The sequence below is a fragment of the Nothobranchius furzeri genome, chromosome 2, assembly GCF_043380555.1.
Source record: "Nothobranchius furzeri strain GRZ-AD chromosome 2, NfurGRZ-RIMD1, whole genome shotgun sequence".
Classification (NCBI taxonomy): domain Eukaryota; kingdom Metazoa; phylum Chordata; class Actinopteri; order Cyprinodontiformes; family Nothobranchiidae; genus Nothobranchius; species Nothobranchius furzeri.
Window position 1 is genome coordinate 76,806,865 of NC_091742.1, and position 24,262 is coordinate 76,831,126.

Consider the following 24,262-nt stretch of genomic DNA (forward strand, 5'->3'; position numbering starts at 1 on the left):
GTGTGTGTGTGTGTGTGTTAGAAGCTCAGGTGCAGAAATCAGGTACAGTAGACAAACTTGCTTCCCCCGTAACTCATCCTCATCTTTCTCTTGCAGCTCTTTTCTGATCTGGGGGCAGATTTCCCTCCTGTAGTTGGCGTTACTCCTCCCATCTTGTTTTGCTCCCCCCTCCCCTTTCCTCCTCCCCTCCACATGACTTCAGTCCCTCCCTTTTGTGTTTTGGCTTCGCTTCCTCTCTCTTTCTGTCACTCCTCTTCAAGCTCTAATTTATTTCATTCTGTATTTTTCCCTTCTTTGCTTCCTTCTTCCTCTTGAACAAAGTTCTCTCCCTCTCTTCCAACTGCATCTCATTTTCCGTAATCACGGCATTATTACCTAAATATTTAACTTGTGGGAGAAATGGTGGTTAATTAGTGAAGTATCTGAGACAGCTAGAGAAACGAGGCTTTCTGTTTCTATCTGCCTTCATATGTTGATTGCAGATTGCCGACAGTTCTTCCGCTGTGAGTGTGTGTGTGTGTGTGTGTGTGTGTGTGTGTGTGTGTGTGTGTGTGTGTGTGTGTGTGTGTGTGTGTGCGCGCGTGTGTGCGTGTGCGTGTGTGTGTGTGTGTGTGTGTGTGTGTGTGTGTGTGTTGTGTGTGTGTGTGTGTGTGTGTGTGTGTGTGTGTGTGTGTGTGTGTGTGTGACTTAGATAATGTTGCATGCTTTCTGCTGTCAGAAACAGGAAGAATGGTGGGTGGTATAGTTTGGCCCTTATGAGAAACGTGTGTGTGTGTGTGTGTGTGTGCGCGCGCGCACCCTTTTCCTGTAATATCAAGATATTGGGCACAGAAAGCAAGAATATGACCAACGAAGGTCTACACACTTAATGTTTTCTGACTGAATAGAGCTTGAACTAGAACTGATTACTTTAGCCTGATACATTTAGAACAGCTTCACTGAAATACAATTTTTAATGATTATTTCTGATTATAACCCGTCGCTCTGAGTATTTCATGCAGGCTGAACATGAAAATTGTCTTCTACACCTATCTTCTCCATCGACTTCTGATAGAAAATATAAGGTGAAACTCTAGGATTAGAAAATCCTAACAGATGTACGTCACACTGTCACTTAACATTCATGGACATCTTGACTCATGACAGGGAAGGTTATTGTTGGTTTAGCGTCCTGGAAACAGCAGAGAACATATCAGCTAGTAGAAGCTAACTGTTAAAATAAAATGCATCAGAACATCTTCAGGCTTGTGTTATTTGTGGAGGTAAAACATCAAAGTTGCAGAGCAAACAGGGTCAGTGGCAGGGCTGGACTGGGACAAAAATTCAGCCCGGGCATTTTGACTGGAGACCGGCCCATCACCTGATTTTTTTGGAAAAGACATTAAGCCTTATGCTGTTTCTGACACACACCAACGTACACTTTCTTATTGGTAGTATTTATGTATCAATCTAATAAACGTAAACCTACACCATCCTTCCTATCCTGGTATTCTAAAAAGTAGGGTTGGGGGTAACTGATTATTTTTAAAATGATTATTCTGACGATTATTTTATCGAATAGTCGACTATTCTAATGACTATTTAGATGATTAATTTAGCGATTACTTTTCTATTGCACAATTAATAAAAACCAAAAAATTCTCAAATAAATTCCTCCAAAAATTGATAAGTTGTTACTGTAAGAGAATAAACACTACAGGCCTTCCATTTTGTATAACACTGCTTTTATTGTGTTGCGGTTGGTTATGTTCTGGTGACGTGTAGAACTTGGGAGTGCAGGCTGCTGCCTGAGAGGTGGTTGGAGACGGAGTGTCTCCATGCTGCTTTGTTTTGTTCACTTATGTGCATGAGGCAAGTAGTGTTACGACCCTTCCTGGGGAGTCAAGTGTTTCTCCTATTTTAACTGTAAATCCTTCTAGCTGTTATATTTATAACAAGAAACAGATATTCGGACAGAATATTTTCACGTTTATTCGAATATGATTGTGGAACACACCCAGCATCATAATAAATGAAGTAATATTTATGCCAATTTAAGCCTTTATGGGTGACCAGGACTCTGTGTTTATGAATGTGGAAGACACCCAGCATCCTGTGATGGCACTAATAACATCAAGAGATAATAAATAAGGTAATATTTAGGTCAATTTAACCCTTTACACGTGACCAGGACACTGTAATCAATTTTTGGCAAGGGAAATGATCATTTGTTGCCATTTTTGAGGTGTTTATGAATGTGAAAGACACCGGCATTCTGTGATGGCACTAATAACATCAAGAGATAATAAATAAAGTAATATTTAGGTAAATGTAACCCTTTACAGGTGACCAGGACACTGTAATCAATTTTTGGCGAGGGAAATTATCTTCTTTTTTTTTTTTTTTTTTTGCCATTTTTGGGGTGTTTTTGATGACACAGTAGGCAGTATGAGTACAGTAACGTCAACAGATAATACATAAAACCCTTATTTGGTCAATTTTAGCCTCCATGAAAATCTTAGCGATTCAATCACTTTTTGGCAAGTAAAATGCCATTTTAGTTGTCTACAATTAAATCATCAATAAAGAATTTAAAGATATTTTGAGGCATTTCTTATAGGTAAACGGGAGGGTGTAGTCTATTTGGCAAGTGACAATCTTAATTTTATGTGCTGAAGTGCTTTTATCTTGTTACTTTTAAATAGAGCAACGTAATGAATAGCAACCTACACAGTGTCATTGTAAAGCCAAAGCTTGATCATTTTAAATACTTTTTTTCAAGTAAAAATGTGTCCCAAACTAGTTAACTGTGGCTCCATGTCAAGTGGACTAAAGAAAGGAAGGGGAAAAAATTAAATCGCTGGAAAATTGTTTATTTCCATTTATACAACGTTTACATTCAATACAGGGTGCCATTTTACATTGTTATTTATTTTTTTAGTATCATGGCTGTAACATAAAGAAAGCCAGTTCTTACCACAAAGTTTGTGGCACAAACCATCTTTCAATCGCAAATATTGCAAAAAGGATTAATATATCCTCATTGTGAACGTTTAAGACAAATAGCAACACTTAAAACAACTTCCGAACTGGAAAAACTAATGTGGCAAGGTGCAGAAAGGAGTGCCCGGGCAGGATTCGGTCCCCAGACTCACGGGTGAGAGTCATACGCTCTAACCAGTCAGCCAAAGGGACATCTCCTTGGTCAAGCAGCCAGGGCGCACAATCTATCGGGACATTGTGGATGCTCACACTGCCTCATCTTCCTCCCTCTTTCCACAAGCACGTCCTTGTGCTCCCGCGCAGGCTGCCACAAACACTGCCACACTAATATCCGCGATAAACATCTGTTTAAGTACCGGAAGAGGTTATCTTTGCTTTCTGAATGTCCATATTGCTAGGTATGCTGAGTTTTAGGGCGAAATCCTGGGGAATTTTGTCTAGAAATGCAATTGCCTAAACGTGCGCGATCCCGCGGTGGCTAATCATTTTTTGGCAGCGAGTCAATTTATGGCACAACACCGGCTCGGGTTTCTCCTTCTCCTCCCTCTTTTCTTCTCCAACCTGTCGCTGGGCTGAGGCTCCATCACTTCCTAAATTGATTTTACTTGAACCTTCACTACCAAACAACTGTGAGATTTTAACACATGTGCCAGCATCAGCCTGAAGGGCCAGTTTCTTTTTTAGTCGAATTTTCTCCGCTTCTCCTTTCCGTTTTTTGTTCTCCATTTTGTTAAGCTCGTCTGTCTGTTTACTGAGATTCACAAACAACTGGCGGGTGCATCAGACCTCTGGCTATTGGTCCAGCCCAGAGTGTATTATTACCAATTGGCCAATCCACCAACTTTTACGAGGCGTCGCGTGGGGCGGCGCGGGCAAGTTGTCCGCAACAACTAGAGGCCAGGAAAAAAAAAAAAAAAAAAAAAAAAAAACAGACACCGGCCCATAAAAGATGAAAGGGTCGGCCCAGCGGGCAATTGCCCGCTATGCCCTATGGTCAGTCCAGCACTGGTCAGTGGTATAGTCATGTTGCTAGCTCATTACTACTTCCTGAAACAGGTGCACCAGAATTTTTTTTCCCAGAGCACAGTCTACTAAAGAAAAGAAAGAAAGAAAGAAAACAATATTTTATACAGCACCTCTCAAGATAAATATCACGAGGTGCTTTACATTTTTTGAACAAAAATGAACAAAACATGAACAACATTTTTTTATATGCACAAACATTTTTTTATTATTAAACATATAGTTAAAATGAGAAAAAATTAAGATTTTGAACAAAAAATGTAAGGAAAGAGGGAAATCAGTGGATCCCAGGCAAGGCTGAATAGGTAGAAAGAGCAGAATAAGGAGAGGGTGGTGAAGGTCACACCAAAACCAGCTTGAACAGGTGAGTTTTCAGCTGCTTTTTAAAGGAGACCACTGAGTCCATCGATCTCAGGCTCAGGGAGAGAGAGTTCAAGAGTCTGGGGGCCACAGCAGCAAATGATCTGTCACCTTTGGTCTTTAGCCTGGTGCGCTGCACAACCAGTAGGCTTTGATCACTGGACCTCAGGGACCTGCTGGGGGTGTAGGGACTAAGAAGATCACCAATGTAAGATGGTGCTTGTCCATGTAAGGCCCTATAGACCAGAACCAGGATCTTGAAATGAACCCTGAAGTTGACTGGCAGCCAGTGAAGCTGGAGGAGAAGCGGGGTGATGTGGGTGTGTTTGGAGGACTTGGTCAGAAGCCGAGCACAGGCATTCTGAACCACCTGTAGACGGTTCAGGGAGGTTCTGCTCAGACACGTGAAAAGAGCGTTGCAGTAGTCTAAGTGTGAGGAGATGAAGGTGTGGATAACTGTCTCAAGTTCAGAGCGGGACAGAATGGGACTCAGCTTAGCAATGTTCCTGAGATGGAAAAAGGAAGAGCGAACAAGAGAACTGACATCACAATCCAGGGTGAGAGTTGGGTCAAAGGTCACACCACAATTCCTGACAGAAGGTTTGGTGTGAGAAGCAAGCTGACCAAGAGAGTCTCTGACTTTGGGAACCAGCTTGTCTGGGGCACAGATGAGGATCTCAGTCTTATCTTCATTCAGCTGTAGAAAGCTCCCAGCCATCCAGGTTTTGATAGAGTCTAAGCAGGTGTGTAACAGCTGCAGCTTAGACATTTCATGGGGCTTAAAGGAGATGTACAGTTGGATGTCATCTGCATAAAGATGGTAGGAGATTCCTTTAGAAGTGCTCAAGATGTGCTGAATAGGAAGTAGATAGAGGAGGAAGAGCAGAGGTCCCTGAACATAACCTTGTTGGACACCATGGGTAAGAGAGGTGGTGGAGGACCTAAACTTGGAGACGGCCACAGAGAAAGAACGTTCAGACAGATATGAGGAGAACCACTCCAGAGGAGTTCCTGATAGGCCTACCCAGTCTCTCAGCCTACCATGCCTATAAGGCATTCATTCCTACTAGAGACCACTGCAAATGTATTGAAAAATGAGTAAAGTTGACTTTTAATATGAAGGGGAGGTCAATATAAAGGAAACAGATGTGTTGATTTTCTGTATAATGTAATATATATATATATATATATATATATATATATATATATATATATATATATATATATATACTAATATATATACTACTAATACTAATGTATATAAATACTAATATAAATATATATATATATATATATGTGTGTGTGTGTATATATATATATATATCATCTTTCAATGGATGGATGGATTGATGGATGGATATATCTTTTTTTTTTTTTTTTTTTTTACATTTCTACAACTTTTTGTGTTTTTGCATTCCTTTACTTAGAACTCCTTCATTTATTGTTTAATTGTTGTGCTTTTATTTATTTCCTCATGCATGTTGGAGCAACTTTGACATACTTGTGGAAGAGTAGTTAAAGCTAAGGCTTGTTTTGAATTTACAAGAGTGGTTAACCTTAATCGACCCTAATGATGTGCAGATGTTGTTCAGGCCAAACATGTTTATCTAGTTGAAATGACTCATTGTTGAATTTTAAAATAAAACATAATACAACCATATAAAACACTGGCTTTAGCCTACGCTACTTACAGTATTTCTATAAAATATTGTGCTTTGCTGCATTTAACCTATCCACAGGAGGTGGCACATGCAAAAATCAACCACCAGAGGGCTCTGGAGTTCAACAGGTCAATGCCTTAGCTGGGAGTGTGCATAAAAAGGAAGAACACTGTTAACTGAGATGCCATCACTGTAAACAACCCCATGAATACCTAAACACACATTCTTAGAGACATTTATATGGTTATTAGGACACTACCTAATCTAAATTCAGCCCTTTAACAAAATGTGTGACTACAAAGCTTCTCATTTAGAAAATGAAGTTGAGACAGAATGTCGTGTAGTTAGAAAACCGTGTCAGGCAGCTAATTAGACGAGGAAGTCTTTAGAGTGAAGTGTGGGAGAGCACGTGGGCAAACAGGTGTTATGGAACGACTTTACACACCAAAAACCTGCTTTCATCAGCACATCCAGTTCTGGGAGCTTTTTGACTTTTGGTGTTTATTTATTTTTTTTTATTTTTTTTTTTTTAATTTAAAGTGGTTCATTGGATTTAGGTTTCAAGCAGTTAAATGTAAACTAATCATCACTTTGTTACAGCTCACACTGCTCAGTCTGTGACGTGTATGTTTATGTTTATGTTTATGTATTTAGCAGACGCTTTTGTCCAAAGCGACTTACAAGTGATAATCGGCATATTGCCCTTGAGGCTAACGACAACAATAACAACAACAACATTGACATCAGTCATGGAGAGTAGGGAACAGTGGACAGTAGAGAGGGGGGACGGGTGCAGGGAGGGTGCTAGTTAAGAAGATGCTCTCTGAAGAGCAGGGTCTTCAGGAGTTTCTTGAAAATTGAAAAGGAAGCCGCAGTTCTGGTAGTACTTGGAAGGTCATTCCACATTTGTGGAACGATGCATGAGAAGAGTCTGGATTGTCCTGAGCGTGGTGTAGGCACTGCTAGCCGACGATCCTGTGATGACCGGAGCGGCCGGGCCGAGACGTAAGCAAGAGGATTCAGGTAGATGGGAGCCGTACCATCTCGGACTTTGTATTCTTACGTGTAACATATTCTGGTTTCCCTTACTCAGCAAAAACTGGAAAGAAGTTGAACACAGACAAGTTCCTTTCTCAACTCTTCATCCTCTTGGGTGTTCTACAGGTTTAAACCCAGAGGTGAGAAAAAAAGTCTGCTAAATGATGCAGTGTCAGACATGGTAAATAAATAGTCATCCATACAACCATTTTTGGCCACTCATCTGGGTCGGGTCGCAAGGGGCAGTAGCCTAAGCCGCGAGGTCCAAACTTCCCTCTACCCAGCCACTTGGACCATCTCCGGAGGAGGAATCCCAAGGTGTTCCCTGACCAGCTGAGAGACATAGTCCCACCAGTGTGTCCTAGGTCTTCCATTAGGTCTCTTTCCGGTTGGACGTGCCGGAAAGCCTCACCAGGGAGGCGTCTAGGAGGTGTCCTAACTAGATGCATGAGCCACCCCAACTGGCTCCTCTTGATATGAAGGAGCAGAGGGTCTCCTCCAAGCCCCTCCCGGATGACCAAGCTTCTCATCCTTTCCAATGTCTTTTTAATATTAAACAGAGATTCACTGTCAAACAACCAAAACACCTCAGACCTCACCCTTTTATTTCCTATTGTCCCACTATGAACTGTTAGCATGTATATACCTCAACCCATAAGCCTGCTTATATACAGACAAACTTATATGCATATGCCAATCAAAACATTACTTGGAAAAATAAAATTTAAAAAGAAATAACTCAAATGAAATATACACAAACAATACAAATGAAATGGAGAAAGGTGGGTTTGTGGGCTAATCGAAAACAGTAGTCATAGATATCTAAACCAATCTAGAAAAGGATACTATAATTTATAAATTTTATTTATACATCCATGCACAGAGTACCTATTTTTCTCCAAATCTATACAAGACATAATATATTTTGCCCATTGCGTATGTGAAGGGGGTGTAGAATCTTTCCACCTAAGAAGTACTGCTGTTTTAGCCAGTAGTGATGGAAATTTTAAAACTTGAAACTTACAGTTGGGCAAGTCAAGATTAGGCATCACTCCCAATCTGGCTCAATATGATGTTGCAGGATTCAGACATTGTATGGAAAACTGAAACCCAGAATTTAGACAAAGAAGCGCAGGACCAGTACATATAAACCAATGTACCAGGGGAGCTACCACATCTTACACAGGAGGGGTCTACATCTGGATACATATAAGCTAATCTATCCCTGGACATGCGCATAAGATGAACTGTCGTAAATTGAATGAGTGTGTGTCTGGCACACATTGATATAGTATGAACTTGGTCAAGGATAGAGTTCCACAGTTCATCTGAAACATGAACTTGAAGATCCTGCTCCCATTTACATTTAATAGCGGCTGTTGAAGAACCTTGCAAGTTTGAAATTAAATGATACAAAACTGATATTATGCCCCTAGAGAGGGGATTGATCCCTAAGATTGAATCAACAGGATTGTCTGGAGGTTAATGAGGAAACAGTGATGTCATTGCCTGCACGTATTGTCTAACCTGTAAAAAACAAAAAAGATGAGCAGAAGCAATGCCATATTTAATAGACATAGCGAATTGTCCCTCTATATAGATCAGCAAACCACTGCCCATCTATCATTGAAGGAACAAACAAATGATTTGAGGCAACTGGACGTTGAAGTGAAAAGGATTGGAGACTGACCTTTCCTAAACTGAGACCAAATTTTGAGAGATTGATGGACTACTCTACTATTCTTAAGTAAGTGAAGACAGAGCTAGAGGGAGTGACGACCCCAAAATTGCAGGTAAGGAAATGTTCTTGTTCACCTGAGACTCCATGGTGACCCAGAAAGGGGATGGCGATTGTAAATGAAAGTATCTCCAATACACCTGATATTGATAGCCCATTAATAATAATATTGAAAGTTAGGGAGTGCCAACCCCCCCACCCCTGCCTGCTTGGGTTTTTGAAATAGACCTTTCCTCAATTTTGGATGTTTACCATTCCAGACAAATGACATTATTAACGAATCCAGAGGTTTAAAAAAAACGATTTGGGATTTAGAATGGGGAGGCATTGAAACAGGTATAGAAATTTAGGAAGTATGATCTTTTTTACTGCATTGATCCTGCCGATTAATGACAAGTATAATGGAGACCATTTAGACAAAGTTCAATTGCATTGCTCTAGTAGAGGAGAGAATTTTTTAAACAGTTGATTAAATGGTTCTGTGACACAAATACCAAGGTAATAGAAGTGATCGCTGACCATTTTAAAGGAGACATTTACTAGTTCCTGATCTTGAGCTTCCTCATTAAGCATAAGCATTTCGCTCTTATTCAAATTGTCCAGCAATTCCGGCAACCCCACCAGATGAACATTCTGTCTTCTACCTCTATTCTCCATGTCAGAAAGTTTGGTTTTAAAAAGTTTGTTCTCCTGTACCGACTGACAGGTAGCTCCAAGTACCACTAAGTGCTGGGCAACATCTTCCTAGTGCAATTCGAGTTCGCCAATACAGTGTCCCTGACCCGCAACTTCAATTTGGATTTTGTCCAACTTGTCATTTCATTTATCCAACGTTATGTTAAAATCAACAGCTACTGCTGATCTGTGGTGTTCCAGCAAAGCCACAAGTGCCAGATTTAGAGCAGTGCTGTCTTCAGCTGAGCCAGCACTAGCACTGCTCTCAACTGCTATTTTCTCCTCAGCTTGTCTTTTTGCTTTAGACACGTTGTCCACCAAAAGATCCACTCTCCAGCTGCCACCAGACATGTGTTAGGTAGCAATGTAGGGATTAAATGAGAAATACAAATTGTATTGCAGGAGCCAGCAGTCGACACACCTTACTCCATTACCCCGAGCTTCTCATTCTATCTCTGAGGTAGAGCCCAGCCACCCTGCAGAGAAAACTCATTTCGGCCGCTTGTGTCTGCGATCTTGTTTTTTCAGTCACTACCCAAAGCTTGTGACCGAAGGTGAGGGTAGGAACGTAGATTGACCGGGAAATCGAGAGTTTTGCCACCCAACTCAGCTTTCTCTTCACCACAACAGATTGGTACAATGCCCGCGTCACTGCAGACGCAGCACCAATCCACCTTGGTGAACAAGACCCCGAGATACTTAAACTACTCCATTTGGGGCAGGACCTCATTCCTGACCCAGAGAAGGCATTCTACTCTTTTTCCGACTCAAGACCATGGTCTCGGATTTAAAGGAGCCGATTCTCATCCCAGCTGCTTTACACTCGACTGTGAACCGCTCCAGCGAGAGCCGGAAAATAACGTTCTGATGAAGCCAACATCATCTGCAAAAAGCAGAGACTCAATCCTTATGCCACCAAAACCGATCCCCTCAACACCTCGGCTGCACCTATCCTGTCCATGAAAGTTGTGAACAGAATTGGTGACAAAGGGCAGCCTTGGCGGAGTCCAATTCTCACTGGAAACCAGCTCAGTGGCCTAGTGGTAGACAAGGGTGGACTGGGACCAAAAATCGGCCCTGACATTTTTACGAATTGTCTGCGGTCAGTCAGCCCTCTCCATTGGGAGAGCGGGGGGGGGGGGGGTTGCCGCCCGCAGACTTGTCTCTAGGCCGAATGGGAGATCTAATATGGACTGGGATTGTTAAATCACAAGCAGGGCCAGACCGCTGCAACCGGGAGCCCTGGCCTTCCAGATCAGCCCATTCTCCACGGGCGGAGATCAGCGGGACATTAGCTACATGCTAACGTGGTAAAACAACTCCTACGTCATCGCTCTACCGCGTTTTTCTTGTTAAAAAATGCCTGGAAAAACTCTGTTAGTTTCGAGTTACCATACCATACCATACCATACCATATAGCACTTTAAAAACACAGCCATATGGCCGACCAAAGTGCTGAACAGTCACACAATAACAGAGATAAAAACATAGAACAGAGCAATAAAATGCAGTTAACAGATAAGAAACAAGCCAATAAAAAAGCTCAGATAAAAACCTCACAATAGTTCCGATAAAAACCATTACAATGGATGATAAAAAAAGAGTAGTAAAAACCAAAATAACAGCTAACTGTTAAAAGCAAGGGTAAAATAGTGTGTCTTTAGTCTAGACTTAAAAACTGCCAAGGAAGATGCCAGTCGAACTGCGGCTGGAAGTTCGTTCCACATTTTAGGACCGGCAACAGAGAAAGCTCTTTGTCCGCATGATTTATAACACACTTTTGGTACCTCGAGGAGCAATAGGCTAGAGGACCTGAGTGTGTATGTGTGTATGTATGTAGCTAATGCTCTGCAGATCACCAACTGTGGAGTCGCGTCGGCCTAAGCTGGGCAAGCAGCCCACTTGGCTAGGTGGACCACTGGGACAGTGCCAAAATGCCAGATAGGCCAGTTCACCCCTGGTGGTAGAGTGTCCGTCCTGAGACTGGGAGCCTGGGTTGGATTTCTGGTCGGGTCATACCAAAAACTTTGAAAAAATGAGACCCAACACCTCCCTGCTTGACACTCAGCATTAAGGGGCTGCATTGGGGGGTTAAACCACCAAATGGTTCCCCAGCATGGCTGTGTCTGCAGCTCACCGCTCCCCCAGGGGATGGGTCAAATGCGGAGAACAAATTTTGCACACACATCAGTGTGTTTGAGACATCTGATGGGACTTTAACTTTAAAGAGCTCGACTTTTCAGTTGATAATGTCACATTAAACTGTCTAAAATGTCTAAATGTTTTGCAAACAAACCTTTATTATGCCAACATTTCTTTTAGTACAATATGAATTTAACATCAAAACGTAGACATTTGTGTCATCTTTCACTCACGTTCTTTGAAGTTTTTCATGATTGTAGCATATACACGTTCACATTTCCATAAATTTCATACAAGCTCAAAATTTGGCTTCAAAACTCTAGGTGAAAGGTCCTTTTAACTTATCACTCCTACATTAATTTGAAATTTGAAGCATGCACGTTTGCACATTACCATTAGTTTTCTTCTGCTTACAATTTGCTAATGTGACTTGTAATTATCCCAATTTGATATAAAATTTCTATCCTGAATTTTGATCTGCTTCATGTTTATTTTGCTTTCTGAAAGGAAGAGTTACTGGTGTGTAGTTGCCATGGTGACCTTAATGAGCCACTGGAAGCAAGTTTAACATTTGTTTTCAGTGTTGGTTCTCTTAACGTTATCACACAGTTTATGCATCACAAGATTATGCAGGTTTAAAGTGCAAAGTTATGTTGATCCAGATATTTTAATTGTAATTTAGACAAGAGTAAGCATCATTCTCACACTCAGTGTGTGACCCTGAAAATTGAAACAGAAAGTGAGCAAATACAACAAAACAAGCAGTTTTAGGCAAGAAAATAATTTATTTATAATGATATAATATTTTCATCACATTGGCATTGCATAGCTGCAAAAGGGAGCGTGTGAGTGAAACGCCACCTTGCAGCTACAGTTCACACCATCGGATGGGCCAAGAAAACAGGATAGTCAATACATACACTGAATATTCTTTTAAATATGTATTTTTCATATTAGGAAATAACAAAAATAGAATAATTCAAATACATCTGTCTGGTGTTTGTCCTCTAATTATCATCTCTGTGCCTTTAGTAGCTGCCTAAACAGCAACAGCTCGGGTTTGAACTGAACCTGGGTGACTTTTTGTGGATACTTTGCTTCAAGTTGATTTTCTCAGTGATGGAACCAGTTTGTTGTGATGCCCAGCCTTTTGCCTTCAAATTAAGGAAGCTTCAAAAGGGGTTTTGTGTGACATTTTCCACCTTCATTCACTCTCTTGTATTTAAGATATGACATATAGTTCAGTAAGTCAAGAGCCATGGGCGTTGACTGGATGTGAACAACTGAACCTGGTAAGTTACTGACCGCCCATTACATTGAGATCTACGGCTATAGCTAAATCGCCTCGAGGGATTTAGGTATGGAGGTGTTTTTGGTGCAAAAGTATTTGTCTAGATGTGGGTCCCATATCTACAACTACATAAAAATGAATGTGTGAAACAAGACATTTACATAATATTTGCATGGAGTATGGGGTGGGGCTGGGGTGGGGGGTGTAAAGTGGAAATGTTGAGGAAAAATGTTTATTTAGTATTTTCAAAGTTGATAATGAAGTTGAACATTACTAAAATGAAATATTAAAATACCCGTATGGCATTGTTTAACGAACCATTTAGATCTGATTCTTTAAGTAGTGTTTAAATTAAATGTGAACTCTTCCTTCATGTATTTCTTTACAAACTGTAGAAAACCTCTCAGAATCCCCAGGATGCCATGTTTAAAAGGAGTTTTCAACAAAATGTTTTAATCTTTAAATGTTTTAAAGCATGTTGAAACATGTTTGTGTGAATTAGACTCTTATTATGGAAAAATGAAGGAAGTGCTTTAAGATGTTATTTTGTAGTTTAGATTTTAAGTTTAACTTCTTATCAAAATTTTAACTTTATTAAAATGTATTTATATTATTTCTAAATTTAACTTTAATGTTCAGATAACCTCAGCATTCACAAAGATCCTTCGACATCTCCCTATTTTGAGCTTCTTCTTTCTTTTTTTTTTTTTTTTTTTACTATTTCCTGAATATTTTGACTTGAATAGCTAATTTTCCTCTCCTAATCTCAACATTGACATTGTTTTATTAAAACTGTGATTTGAATACAAACATTTTTTATTTCATCTGAACAATAATTTCCCTGTTCACTGGCTTTGGTGTAAACATGATAACTTCATTTGCAAAAAAACATAAAAGCCATTTGGTGAAAATCTACAAATCTTATTTTGTCTGATATCAAGTTAAATAAATCATTTAAAAAGATGAATTAATGGAAAATTGATAAGAACAAAGTTATCTGTTTTTGCAAATGAACTTTTCACACACACACATTATTCTTAACAGTTTAACAAAAACTTATTTCATTTTATTCTCAACATTTCAACTTAAATCTTGGCATTGCCTTTACCCGAGACACTAAATGAGGAAAGTTTGACTTGAATCTAAACAACGTTGAACTCCGTCAATCTTCAAAATTGAAAAAGCGAAACAAAAAGAAATCATCCTAATTTTTATTTTCTTCTGACTAGCTTCAATGCTTGGTTTTGCTCTTAAAATGTGAACAACACAACTCTGTCGTTTTAATCCAGCACAAAAACTATTATCTGATCATGTGGATGCTAATCTAACCTGTAAGCCACACAGCACCACTTCACCATGCCTTAAAGCAAACAAGAGTGAACAGAAGGGGAAAATCTTTTTAACAAACATATTTTCTGACATGCGAAACAGTTGAGACGTGGTGAGAGAAATGAGATGGTGGTGCAGGAGATGATGACATGTGTGGATGTCCGCATAATAAGCCCCACAGTGAGCTAAATAAAACTCTCCATTTTCCCTCTGTCTGCTCTCCCTGTAGCCCGTCTCCTCACATAGACGGGATAATAGAGTGAATGTTCTAAATAATCATCTTTACAGATCAATAAAACATATTTTATAGATGGGTTTTTCTGATTTTCTTGGATGCATAGTTGCTCAGAGACACTTAAGCTCACTGCTCTGATATTTCTGTGAGACAAAGACAGTCAGTTGTCACCTTTGGCAAATCTCATAAGTTTGTTAATATTGCTCTGTGTGGGCAGTAACGAGTCAGCTGGTTTTGGAGCTTCCATGTAGTCTCTGCCTCTAAAGCAACTTTGTTTCTGAGAAATTCTTGGAAAAACTACATATTCATGTTGATATTAACCCTCTGGAGGCAGGCGTTGCAGTTTTGCAACTTTAAAACCTACCTACCTGGTTACTCCACATATTTCATGAGCATTTTTTAACTCTGATGTACCCCTGAAGGACTAAGTTGTTCGTCCTTTTATCAAAACTTATTGTGAGCCTGAGAGGGTTAAACAATAAACACCTTTATATGAGAGAATGCTTCCTTTCATACCAGCATACAGTGACACATATCCTTGTCAGTGCCTCACCTGGCATCATAGAAATCTTCATCGCATTTTACAAACACACCCTTTATAGAGAAGCATGTTTTCACATAGATTAAAGACCAAGTTCACCGAGAAACATTTTTTCCTTGTTACTATTGAACTATGATCCATCACTCTGAGTTGAATATTCAGGTTGAACGTGAAAATAGTCTTCTACCCCTATCCCATTAGCCATCAACAGAAAAGAGACGGGGAAACCCTCAGATTGGAAAAGTTTGTCAATTTCACGTCACATAGAAAAACATACCATGCACCATTTCAAGGAATTACCAATCACCCACGTCACAGCTCAGCGTCAGACGGCAGGTTTGGGAGCCTTATGGGCCATTCCCATCTGTACCGGGTCGGCCCGGGCCGGGTCGCGTAGGTTGTTTACATATCTGGGTGGCCTGGCATTTTTCCGGGCCAACCAAGGCTCATTCTCAGCCCTCTTCTCGAGGGGGTCTGCTTCAGACCGACCGGGGCCAACACACCCACTGCTGACAGCAAATTCACACCTTCCATTAGAGCAAGCCTCTGATTGGGGGGTAGAATCAGCCCACATGGGCTTAAGGCAAGGATGTGTGGAATCAACCGGGCCAGGCTGGGGCCGACTGGGGCTATGGACATCTCACCTCTGATTGGATAATAGCAAAACAACACTACCACTAACTCAGTTCGCTTTGCAACGTTGATGTTTTATCTCCACAAATAACACAGGCCTGGAGGAGTTCTGCTGTGTGGTGGTGTTGCTAATGCTAACAGTTTGCTTCTACTAGCTGAGACGTTCTCGGCTGTTTCCTGGACGTTAAACCAACAAGAGCCTTCCCCGTCATGAGTCAAGATGGGTGAGTCCATGAATGTTAAGTGACAGTGTGACGTAGCTCTGTCAGGATTTTCACATCCTAGAATTTCATCATCTATTTTCTATCAGACGTTTATGCAGGAGACAAGTGTAGGAAACTATTTTCATGTTCAGCTTGTGTGAAAAACCCGGAATGACCGATTATAATCAGAAATAATCATTTAAAAATGTTTTTTCAGAGAACCACACCTTTAAACACATTCTTCTGCTCCTGACGCTGCATTCGTATTCTTTGTTTCGGCTCCCGCTCATCTGGACTGGACCCAAAAACACCCATGTCCTCCCTTGGGTCACATTTCATCTCGGCAACAAATCTGAAGGATATTATACGGAACGCCTGCACACCTGTGTAGGAATGCAGATGTAAGCAAATATTTGTCCGACTAGATTTGAGTTCCTGCGGTTTACTGTTTTTTGGCCCAATACTTGTGTGTCCACCATGAAGGTAGCAGAAATAAATCAAATGATGTCATCAGAAACATAAAAACAAAGAAAACCACAGTAGGTGCTGCAGCAATGCCCATAGTTCAGTATACAAGGCAAACAAACACAGAACTTTATAGGTTTATCTTTTTCATTCACTAAATATTTAAAACAAGTATCACCACTAGTTATCACACATGGTGATAATTTATGCTTTTTTGAGAATAATTTTTCCTGGTAAGATGGAGTACCTGAAGGATTGCTGCTGGGAAGAGAGATGTGTGTGAAGGAGTGTATGCTTCTTTTCCTCTTCATGTGTCAGTACCTTTTTTATCCACAAGGGGGAGCACCAGGAGAGATTTTTGTCTACTGGGACTGGGGGAGATGGAAGCATGTATGTGTCTGATCCTTAACCGAGTGTTAGAGCTTATCAGAACATCCCAACGGTGAGCCAGAACAAACAAGAAAAAGGACAGAGACCAAAACATGTCAGGGGATACGGTCCCTTGGGATAAAGCATGTGCCTTGGTGATTCAGTTCATTCATCCATCTATGGGGCTATTTTGGCAAATATGAAAAACATGAAAGTGCTCAATTTTTCTAAAGAACTGCCTCTTTTTTCCTTGACATTCATCCTGCATTGTGTCTTCTAAGACTGAACGCAGTGAGGAAGAACAGACAGACGATAGAGAATCAGCAAGGAATTACGAGGAGAGAGAGATGGGGATGCTAAAAGAGGGGAAAGCAGACAGAAAGATGAAATGGTACTAAGGGGTAGTGCAGTATATGCCAGATGGGAGGTTACAGCAGAGGGAAAGCCACGCAGATGGAGAACACACTCTGACTGGGATGAAAGGGGGGAGGAGTCCTGGGTGTTGTGAGAAGGTGGGTGATGCAGATCGGTGCTGCTTCTCTGCGACGAACAGAGGGGCAGAGCGTACAGAAGGGAGGGCAAAACAAACAGAACCCTTCAGATGCTGTAATATCACTCTGTTAACAGATGGAGGGAACCATCAGGCTCCCAATTTGTCAGCTAGAGAGTCTCACAACATTCCCTCAGTCTAGAATCACAATTCCTGTCAGACAGCTTAGGATCCTTGGTGGTGACAGAACTTGTTCATCCAAACGACAAAATCCACTAATCAAACCGACCTGGTACCAGAACGCTTTTGATTTTGCCGTCCTTACGATCCCAGCATCTCTTTGGTTCTGAAATCTTTTAGAGCCCAGATGTTTTTATTCTCCTGTAATCGTCAAGGCTCTGAAACCTTTCATGGTTTTAGAATTTTTGTTGTTTTCGAGGGCAAGCTCCATTTCACCCTTTGCACCATTGGCAAAACTAACAGTGGTTAAGCCATTCACGGTAACAGCGTCATTTCAAACTGGCAGCACTTAGAATACGCAACAAACCCAATAAATCACAAATAAAACCTGATTTAACTCGTCACTGTTCTACTTCTAGAGCCTAGTAATTTGGCATGGCTCCACATATCATGGGACACAACAGCTATCAGTGGAACTCTGTTTCCCACATAGAACTGGTTTAAAAGGATAACTTCTTTTAACATCCAACTTTGGTCCCAATATCAAATGGAGTCATAAGTTGGGTTGCTTGTAGAGGTACGTTTCCTTGATGCAACCCGGAACGTTCCTACGTCCTCTAAGATCTGAGCTACAAGGTGGATTTGAGGAAATAAAGGCTGGTGTTTATTGCTTCTTTACTGGCTATTGAAATGTTACCAAGCAGCAGGCATTGGCCTTTGGGTCTTTATAGGAACGTTTCAACCCATCAGATGTTTCCAGGTCATTTCTGAAGTACTACCTCCCTTTCCAGGACTGTTTTCAGGGTACTTTTTGAAGACAGTTTACTTACATTTTAAAAATTTCTATTGACTTTGTTGAACTTTCACAAACATACATCTTCCTAAAGAGTGTTACAACCAAGCCAGCTGGAAACACACCTCAATAAAACCCTTTTACCGTGTGCGGGAAAAGGTTAGAAGGGATGTTAACGTTGTCTTTGGGGAGAGTTAGCAAAAAGTTAAACTAGCTATGACTTGTGACCTTCTACAAGTGACAAATTAACAGTTAGACTTCCCTCTTCTGGTTGGGTTGGGTTATGTCATAGGTATCCGCCAAGTAGCAAGACTCACCTAAAGAGGTTTCAAAAGGTCATTGTAATCCTATACCCCCCCCCAAAAAAGAGGGCAAATGGGGTAACAATGCACACTTACACCATCCCAACACGCAAACGCTTTTTATGAAAGCTAGTAAGGAGGCACACTAAAATATCCAAACCCAAAATCATACATACATACATGTGTGCACATTCTCTCTCTGTCTTTGATCCTCTGTGTCCTTCAGTGAAACACACCCATACATACAGACTGTTACTGTAGGTCCCCGGTGGTCTGTTTGTGATTCCTAACAGTTCTTTGGTCTCAATACCAGAGACCAAAACAAATAAAAACCCTGTTTAATAACCAGGCCTGCTTCATGCTCTCTCTACAGAAACTCAACAGGCATGATTGCTACCCCCCACCCCCCTCCACACACACACACACACACACACACACACACACACATACATATCACCACACACTTGAATAGACTGGCCTATTCTGTTTTTCCTTCATGGCAAACATGCCTTATGTATAGGTGTGTGTGTGTGTGTGTGTGTGTGTGTGTGTGTGTGTGTGTGTGTGTGTGTGTGTGTGCGTGCGTGCGTGCGTGCGTGCGTGTGTTTTCACTCCATTGTGTGGGCAGTTTGTAGTCCACCTTTATGCTGCTTTGTACATTATTTTAAGTCTTTATGTCTGAAATCCGTCGATAGATGCTTTACATTTATCTTTGTACAGATACATACAGGATGATCTCATTAAACATGTACAATAAATGACCATCTAGAATGTATAAAAATAGGAGCAACAACAACATCTAAACACAGAATAAAAAGATAATGGCCGATGAGGAAAAACAATGAGAAAAATGCAGCGGTAAGTTGATTTCACCACACAGGCGACCTCCAAGGCCAACGAAAAACCAAAGTGCTTTGCGTTCCAAAGTGTCGTCCGTTTACTTGGTGCCTCTGTGGAATGTTTTGTGATGGTCCACATTCACAGTACGATCAACACAAATTGGGACATGCTCATGCCTCGTCTTTGGTGGCAACAAAGCCCCCATGCAGTTTCGTTTTGTAAATCTGGCCCTTTGCTGTTGAAAATGACAGGTCTGCTAGGCTATTGCAGGGACCACCATGTTCGTGGTCTAGTCATTCTACCTTCTTCAGTTACCAGATCACAAAACAATTGATCGTGGCTGTCCGAACAGTAGTGGACAGATTGTGCAAGTCCCAGATATTCTTCAGTCTACTCCATGTAACGCTTTGATTACTAATCCTATGTGGTATCCTTGTAGATCAATGTCGTCACAGGTTCAAATACTTTCAACCCGTCACTGAACACTTCCTTTATCTTCACCCCAAAGAAACCAGAAGTGAAGGAAACTACTGTATATTGATTTATACATTCCCAGTGTCATCTTCATCCATCAAACTACCCACAGAGAATCCAAACTGAACTCTGCGATGACAATGTGACCTCAATCCATCAATCTTGTAATGTCTTTGTAGTGAGGAAAATGCTTTTATCTCCACTGAGTCTGCATGGACAGGTTTGACCAGCAACCATAGTGCTCCAACCTTGAGAAGGACCATTTTTGTCAAAAAATGTGCTCAGATCTAATTTGGACTGTTGAAATGGTCCGTCAGAAGTTGGAGCAATCCTACTGTAGTGTGAGTACTCATATCTTCCGTGAGTGTTGGGTTGTAGAATGAGCTGGCATCTCCAAAAACAGTAAAGAGGCCTGACGAACATCTGTAAGACTTCCTTTCATTGATCAGTGGATGTGTCAGTCCCAAATGGAGCATCTCCTCCCTCAGCATTTGATGCCATGGTGGAGGAAAACTCTGTGATGCGTCTTGCTAGAGGATTTGTGCTCTTCAGAAGCTCCATGGCGGATACCCTTGCTCCTCCGCTGGAAGACTTGCTGCCTTTCTTCTGTAGCAGGGCCATAAAGTTCTCATTGCGAGAGCTGGACCTCTGGCTGCTCCCCAAGGTAAAATTTCGAAGGTCACTCCCGCTGGTGCTGTGCTTCACAGGCGACACCAGGCTCTGGCGGCTGCCAAAAGAGTCAGATGGCTCCTTGCGACCCAGAACCTTCCGCTTGGACCTGAAAAAGATCAGTGAATAACAGTAAATAACCAGTATTAAACACCCTGTTCATTCTAAAATAGATGTTTTGGAAAGTGAACAGCCCCCATTAAATCCTAGAAGTACTGTTTTCATTTTAAAAAATCAACAAAAAATTTGCAACATTTTCTATGTCACCAAAAAAATATTTGCTGCTTTGCTTTTTCTTTCCTTGTATTTTGATGTTTTAATAATGTTAACATCATTGTCACCTAGTGGTAAATCAGTGGTACTTTTTTAAATCTTAATTCTCATTGGAATGGAAAAAAAACATGCTTTAAGTTGAGTAAAAATATCCTTTGAATAAATAATCTGGACTACTGTAGCGAGTGTCTAAAAGAACCACATTGTTTGCCTTTTGAGCTACTTGAAAAATTTTTTTCTGCATTTCCGCCTAAACCTGATAGCTTTCATTTTTACAAAACTTAATGCCTTCTGTTACATCGTGATTTTCAAAATACTGGCCTTCCTGTCTCCTCTGTCGTTCAAGCTAATTTGAGCACCGCACAAGGTGAAATCATGAACACTTGTTGCTTAGAGACTAGCTCTCCTGTGTTAGTCGTGTGTATGAGAGAGAGATGGGGGTTTTGAAGTAAGGAAGAAAAAATAATCACTGGTCACTGCTGTACATGAAGCTGTTGCTAGGGAACCCCATACTCTACCCACCACATAAAATGCATTTTGCATCAAACTCTGGGTTATAAAAATCTTCCAGCCAAGCTTAATGTTGTTTCTGTAACAATGATGAGATGCCGCCTTGTTTTTCAACAGCAGTGAAAAGCTACCACATCCTGTGTATTGATTTGTAATGTTTCAAATGTTCTTTTACCAAATGTAAGTGTCTGAATCTGTTCAAACCTGTGTATTATTGTGAACAGGTCTTCAGTGGTGTGAGTCGTAGATGTGCTGGTCAACAAGTCGTCATCTGTTTCCTCAGTGATGTGGAGAACAGCCTTCTCATCTGTGGTTGAATCATCTGAACATTGCAGACACCATAATAACGTTTTTGTATCATACTAATTACATCTTGCTTAAAGATGAATCTCCACAAGGCATGTGTATAAAAATTGTACCCAATCATCTGCTTCCTTTCATGCCAGAGTTTAAAACTCAGATCATGTTGAGAAATGATTGATATATCTGTTTTGTCAAAAAATTGAAATAATATTTTCGTAATCTCGTGCAAAATCATGCATGTCAGCACCTGAAATGACTCATAGCTACCACAACATCAAGTTCTAGCTCAGTGTCTGAAAAATCCACTGATTTGGAGGTACTCAGGTGTTTTCCCAACCCAGTTGGTTGTGGTAGCCATCTTGAACTGGGTTGACTCCAAACGTTATACAATAGCAGATTTAATCAATTATATGCAAAAGTTGTTTTGAAATCAGCCCAGTGGTTTTGGGGAAATTTTGCCAACAGACCAATTGAACTGTCTCCAACAATGAAAGAGTAGGAGCTTAAATGGTTCTAGGAACTGAAGGGAAAGGTCCCTAGTTCCTATTTGTCTGAACACGAGCAAAAATGGGCTGGTTCCTATAAAGGCTAAAGGAACTACAAAAGGTTCCTACGGTCCGAAAGAGCCTACAGTTCACAAACAATATATTAATGTCTAGAGTTTGTCTCAAGGATGGCTCTCAGCTATACTATACTAAACTGTAGCTCCATATCAGTCCAGTTGATTCAATTATTGCTTTTATTGATGATTATTTAATTGGTAAAGATGATTAGCCTTAGCAGCTATTTTGATTCAAGTCATTTGAAAAGCTAATAATTTATAGATTTATGTCGGCGGTAATGATAGTAATAATCTGCTTGAATTCGATCTGTAAAAAATGGCCTTTATTTGATTCAACATCAATACCAAAGTAAGCAAAAGACCTATTATAAATGACCAAGCCTTTAACCCTTAGAGGTGCCTCGTGCATTTTTGATATAAAAACTTGGGCACTAATATTTTCATGAAGGGTTAACCACAAGAAAGTGATAAAAAGTCAAACCATTAAATAGTAAATGTAGATGCATTATGTCTAATTAAGCCCCAAATGAGAGCTTAAAAGAAGAGATGTATGACTTTATAGATAAAGCCAACAAAGTACCTTCACAGCCAGTTATATGACCCAAGTATAGGCATACCTGATCCAATGATTGTGTTGGCCACCTTTCCTTCCAGTTCTGTAAAAGAATCCTGGAGCGACGATTGCAAGGACGACTCCTTTGAACTGTCCTCATTTGTTCCCAGGTCGGTCTCATCTTGCTCAGGTGTCACCGGAATACTGGGAGTTGGAACAATTTCATCTGGTGCAAATGTTCCATCAGGGGACCGTAAGCCCACGGGGCTGTCAGTCTGGTTCTGTCGGTTTGTGCTGCCATTTGTAGACTGGTGTGATGTGGGAAGAAGCAATACATTTGGCTTCTTTGGGACAGGAGGTGGAACCTGAAAAAGAAATTAAAAATAATGTTTCACTTGTAGAATTAAGCATGGTCATCTACAAGGTGATGTAAGATATCTTCCTTACCTTGGCTTTCTTTTTGTCTGACAGCTCTGCCAGGCAGGAGATTGTCATCCGTGAAGGAAGTGTCTTGCTCTTGTCCTGGAGCTCAGGGGTCTCTTTGTTACTGCAGGGAGAAGGTAGAGACCCTCCATCCTCTGGCCCTAAACAACTGTCTGATTCACCATCAAATTCAGGTTCAAGAAGTGGGTCTTCCAAAAGAGGCTGGGGGTCTGGGAGAGGGGGGAGATCAAAGAGGGATTGAGGGTGAAGGAGGAAATGGTGATCGTAGGTAGACTTTGGCACATTGGTGGAATTAGAATCTGGAAGAACAGCGGAATTTGTTGGAGCTTGTGGTGTTGGCTTTTTGGGTTTGGGCTTTTTCATGACTTTGTAGATGTTGCCTAGAGGCACCGGACGTTCTACAGGTGAGCCAGGAGGCGAGTCAAGAGCTACAGGGGAGGTGGAGGTAGGAGAAGGGGATTTAAGAAGAAGGTTAATGGGTCTTTTCGGCAATGGAGGCTTGATGGCAACAGGTGGTTTAGGTTTTGGCAGAGTGGGTGGTGGGCTTTGGTTTTCACCAATGTTTCTGCTATGCTGTTCTTCTTCAATTGTGTCAGAGGCTCCATCCGGGCAATCGTCTAGGTCACCACGAGAAACAGAACGAAGCCTAATGGTCTTCAACTCATTCTGGGTAACCACAGGCAATGCCTGAGAGGAACTGGGGCTGATTTTTCCAGGTTTTGGTGCTGTGGATGTGTCTGAATGTCGCCTGCTTGCCTTTTGCTTTGGCTTGATTAATGACAGCTCCAGATGTGCATTCCCTGGCATTTCAAAGGACAATCTTGACCTGGCAGCAGGGTCCTTTGGAGACGGTAGTGATGATTTCCTCTCTGGGATCTTTGGGCGCATCTTGCACCCTATAGTCCCTACTGTACCTTGACTGATTGGAACAGTTGGGGTGGGAGTCTCTGACTGGCTTGAATAGCCACTCGATGGTGATATGAGTCCTGGAGGTTTTAAAGGTGAGGAAGCCTTCACATCTGTCTCCATGGAGAGCTGGGATGGGGAAGTAGCTCTGGAGGTGGATGGAGAGTCAAGAAGGGATTCTGAGCTACTTCTGACTTTCATACATTCAATCACTGTAGTACCTGTTGCTGTACTGGAGCCCGACAAAGATCTATGGAAAACAGGAAGAAAAGAGTATC

General features: G+C 41.1%; 1 protein-coding gene across 4 annotated transcripts in view; it reads right to left on the reverse strand.

The window, feature by feature from the left end:
- Positions 1-12,384: 12,384 nt before the first annotated feature.
- Positions 12,385-24,262, reverse strand: part of nhsl2 (NHS-like 2) — a 215,538-nt gene continuing 203,660 nt past the window's right edge. For all 4 annotated transcript variants that reach the window (XM_070547984.1, XM_070547985.1, XM_070547986.1 and 1 more), the window contains 4 exons: positions 23,082-24,234; positions 22,699-22,999; positions 21,421-21,538; positions 12,385-20,542 (listed from right to left, as the gene is read on the reverse strand). In XM_070547984.1, coding sequence (XP_070404085.1) covers positions 20,203-20,542; positions 21,421-21,538; positions 22,699-22,999; positions 23,082-24,234 — 1,912 coding nt within the window. In that variant the 3' untranslated portion in view covers positions 12,385-20,202. The remainder of the gene's footprint in view (positions 20,543-21,420; positions 21,539-22,698; positions 23,000-23,081; positions 24,235-24,262) is intronic.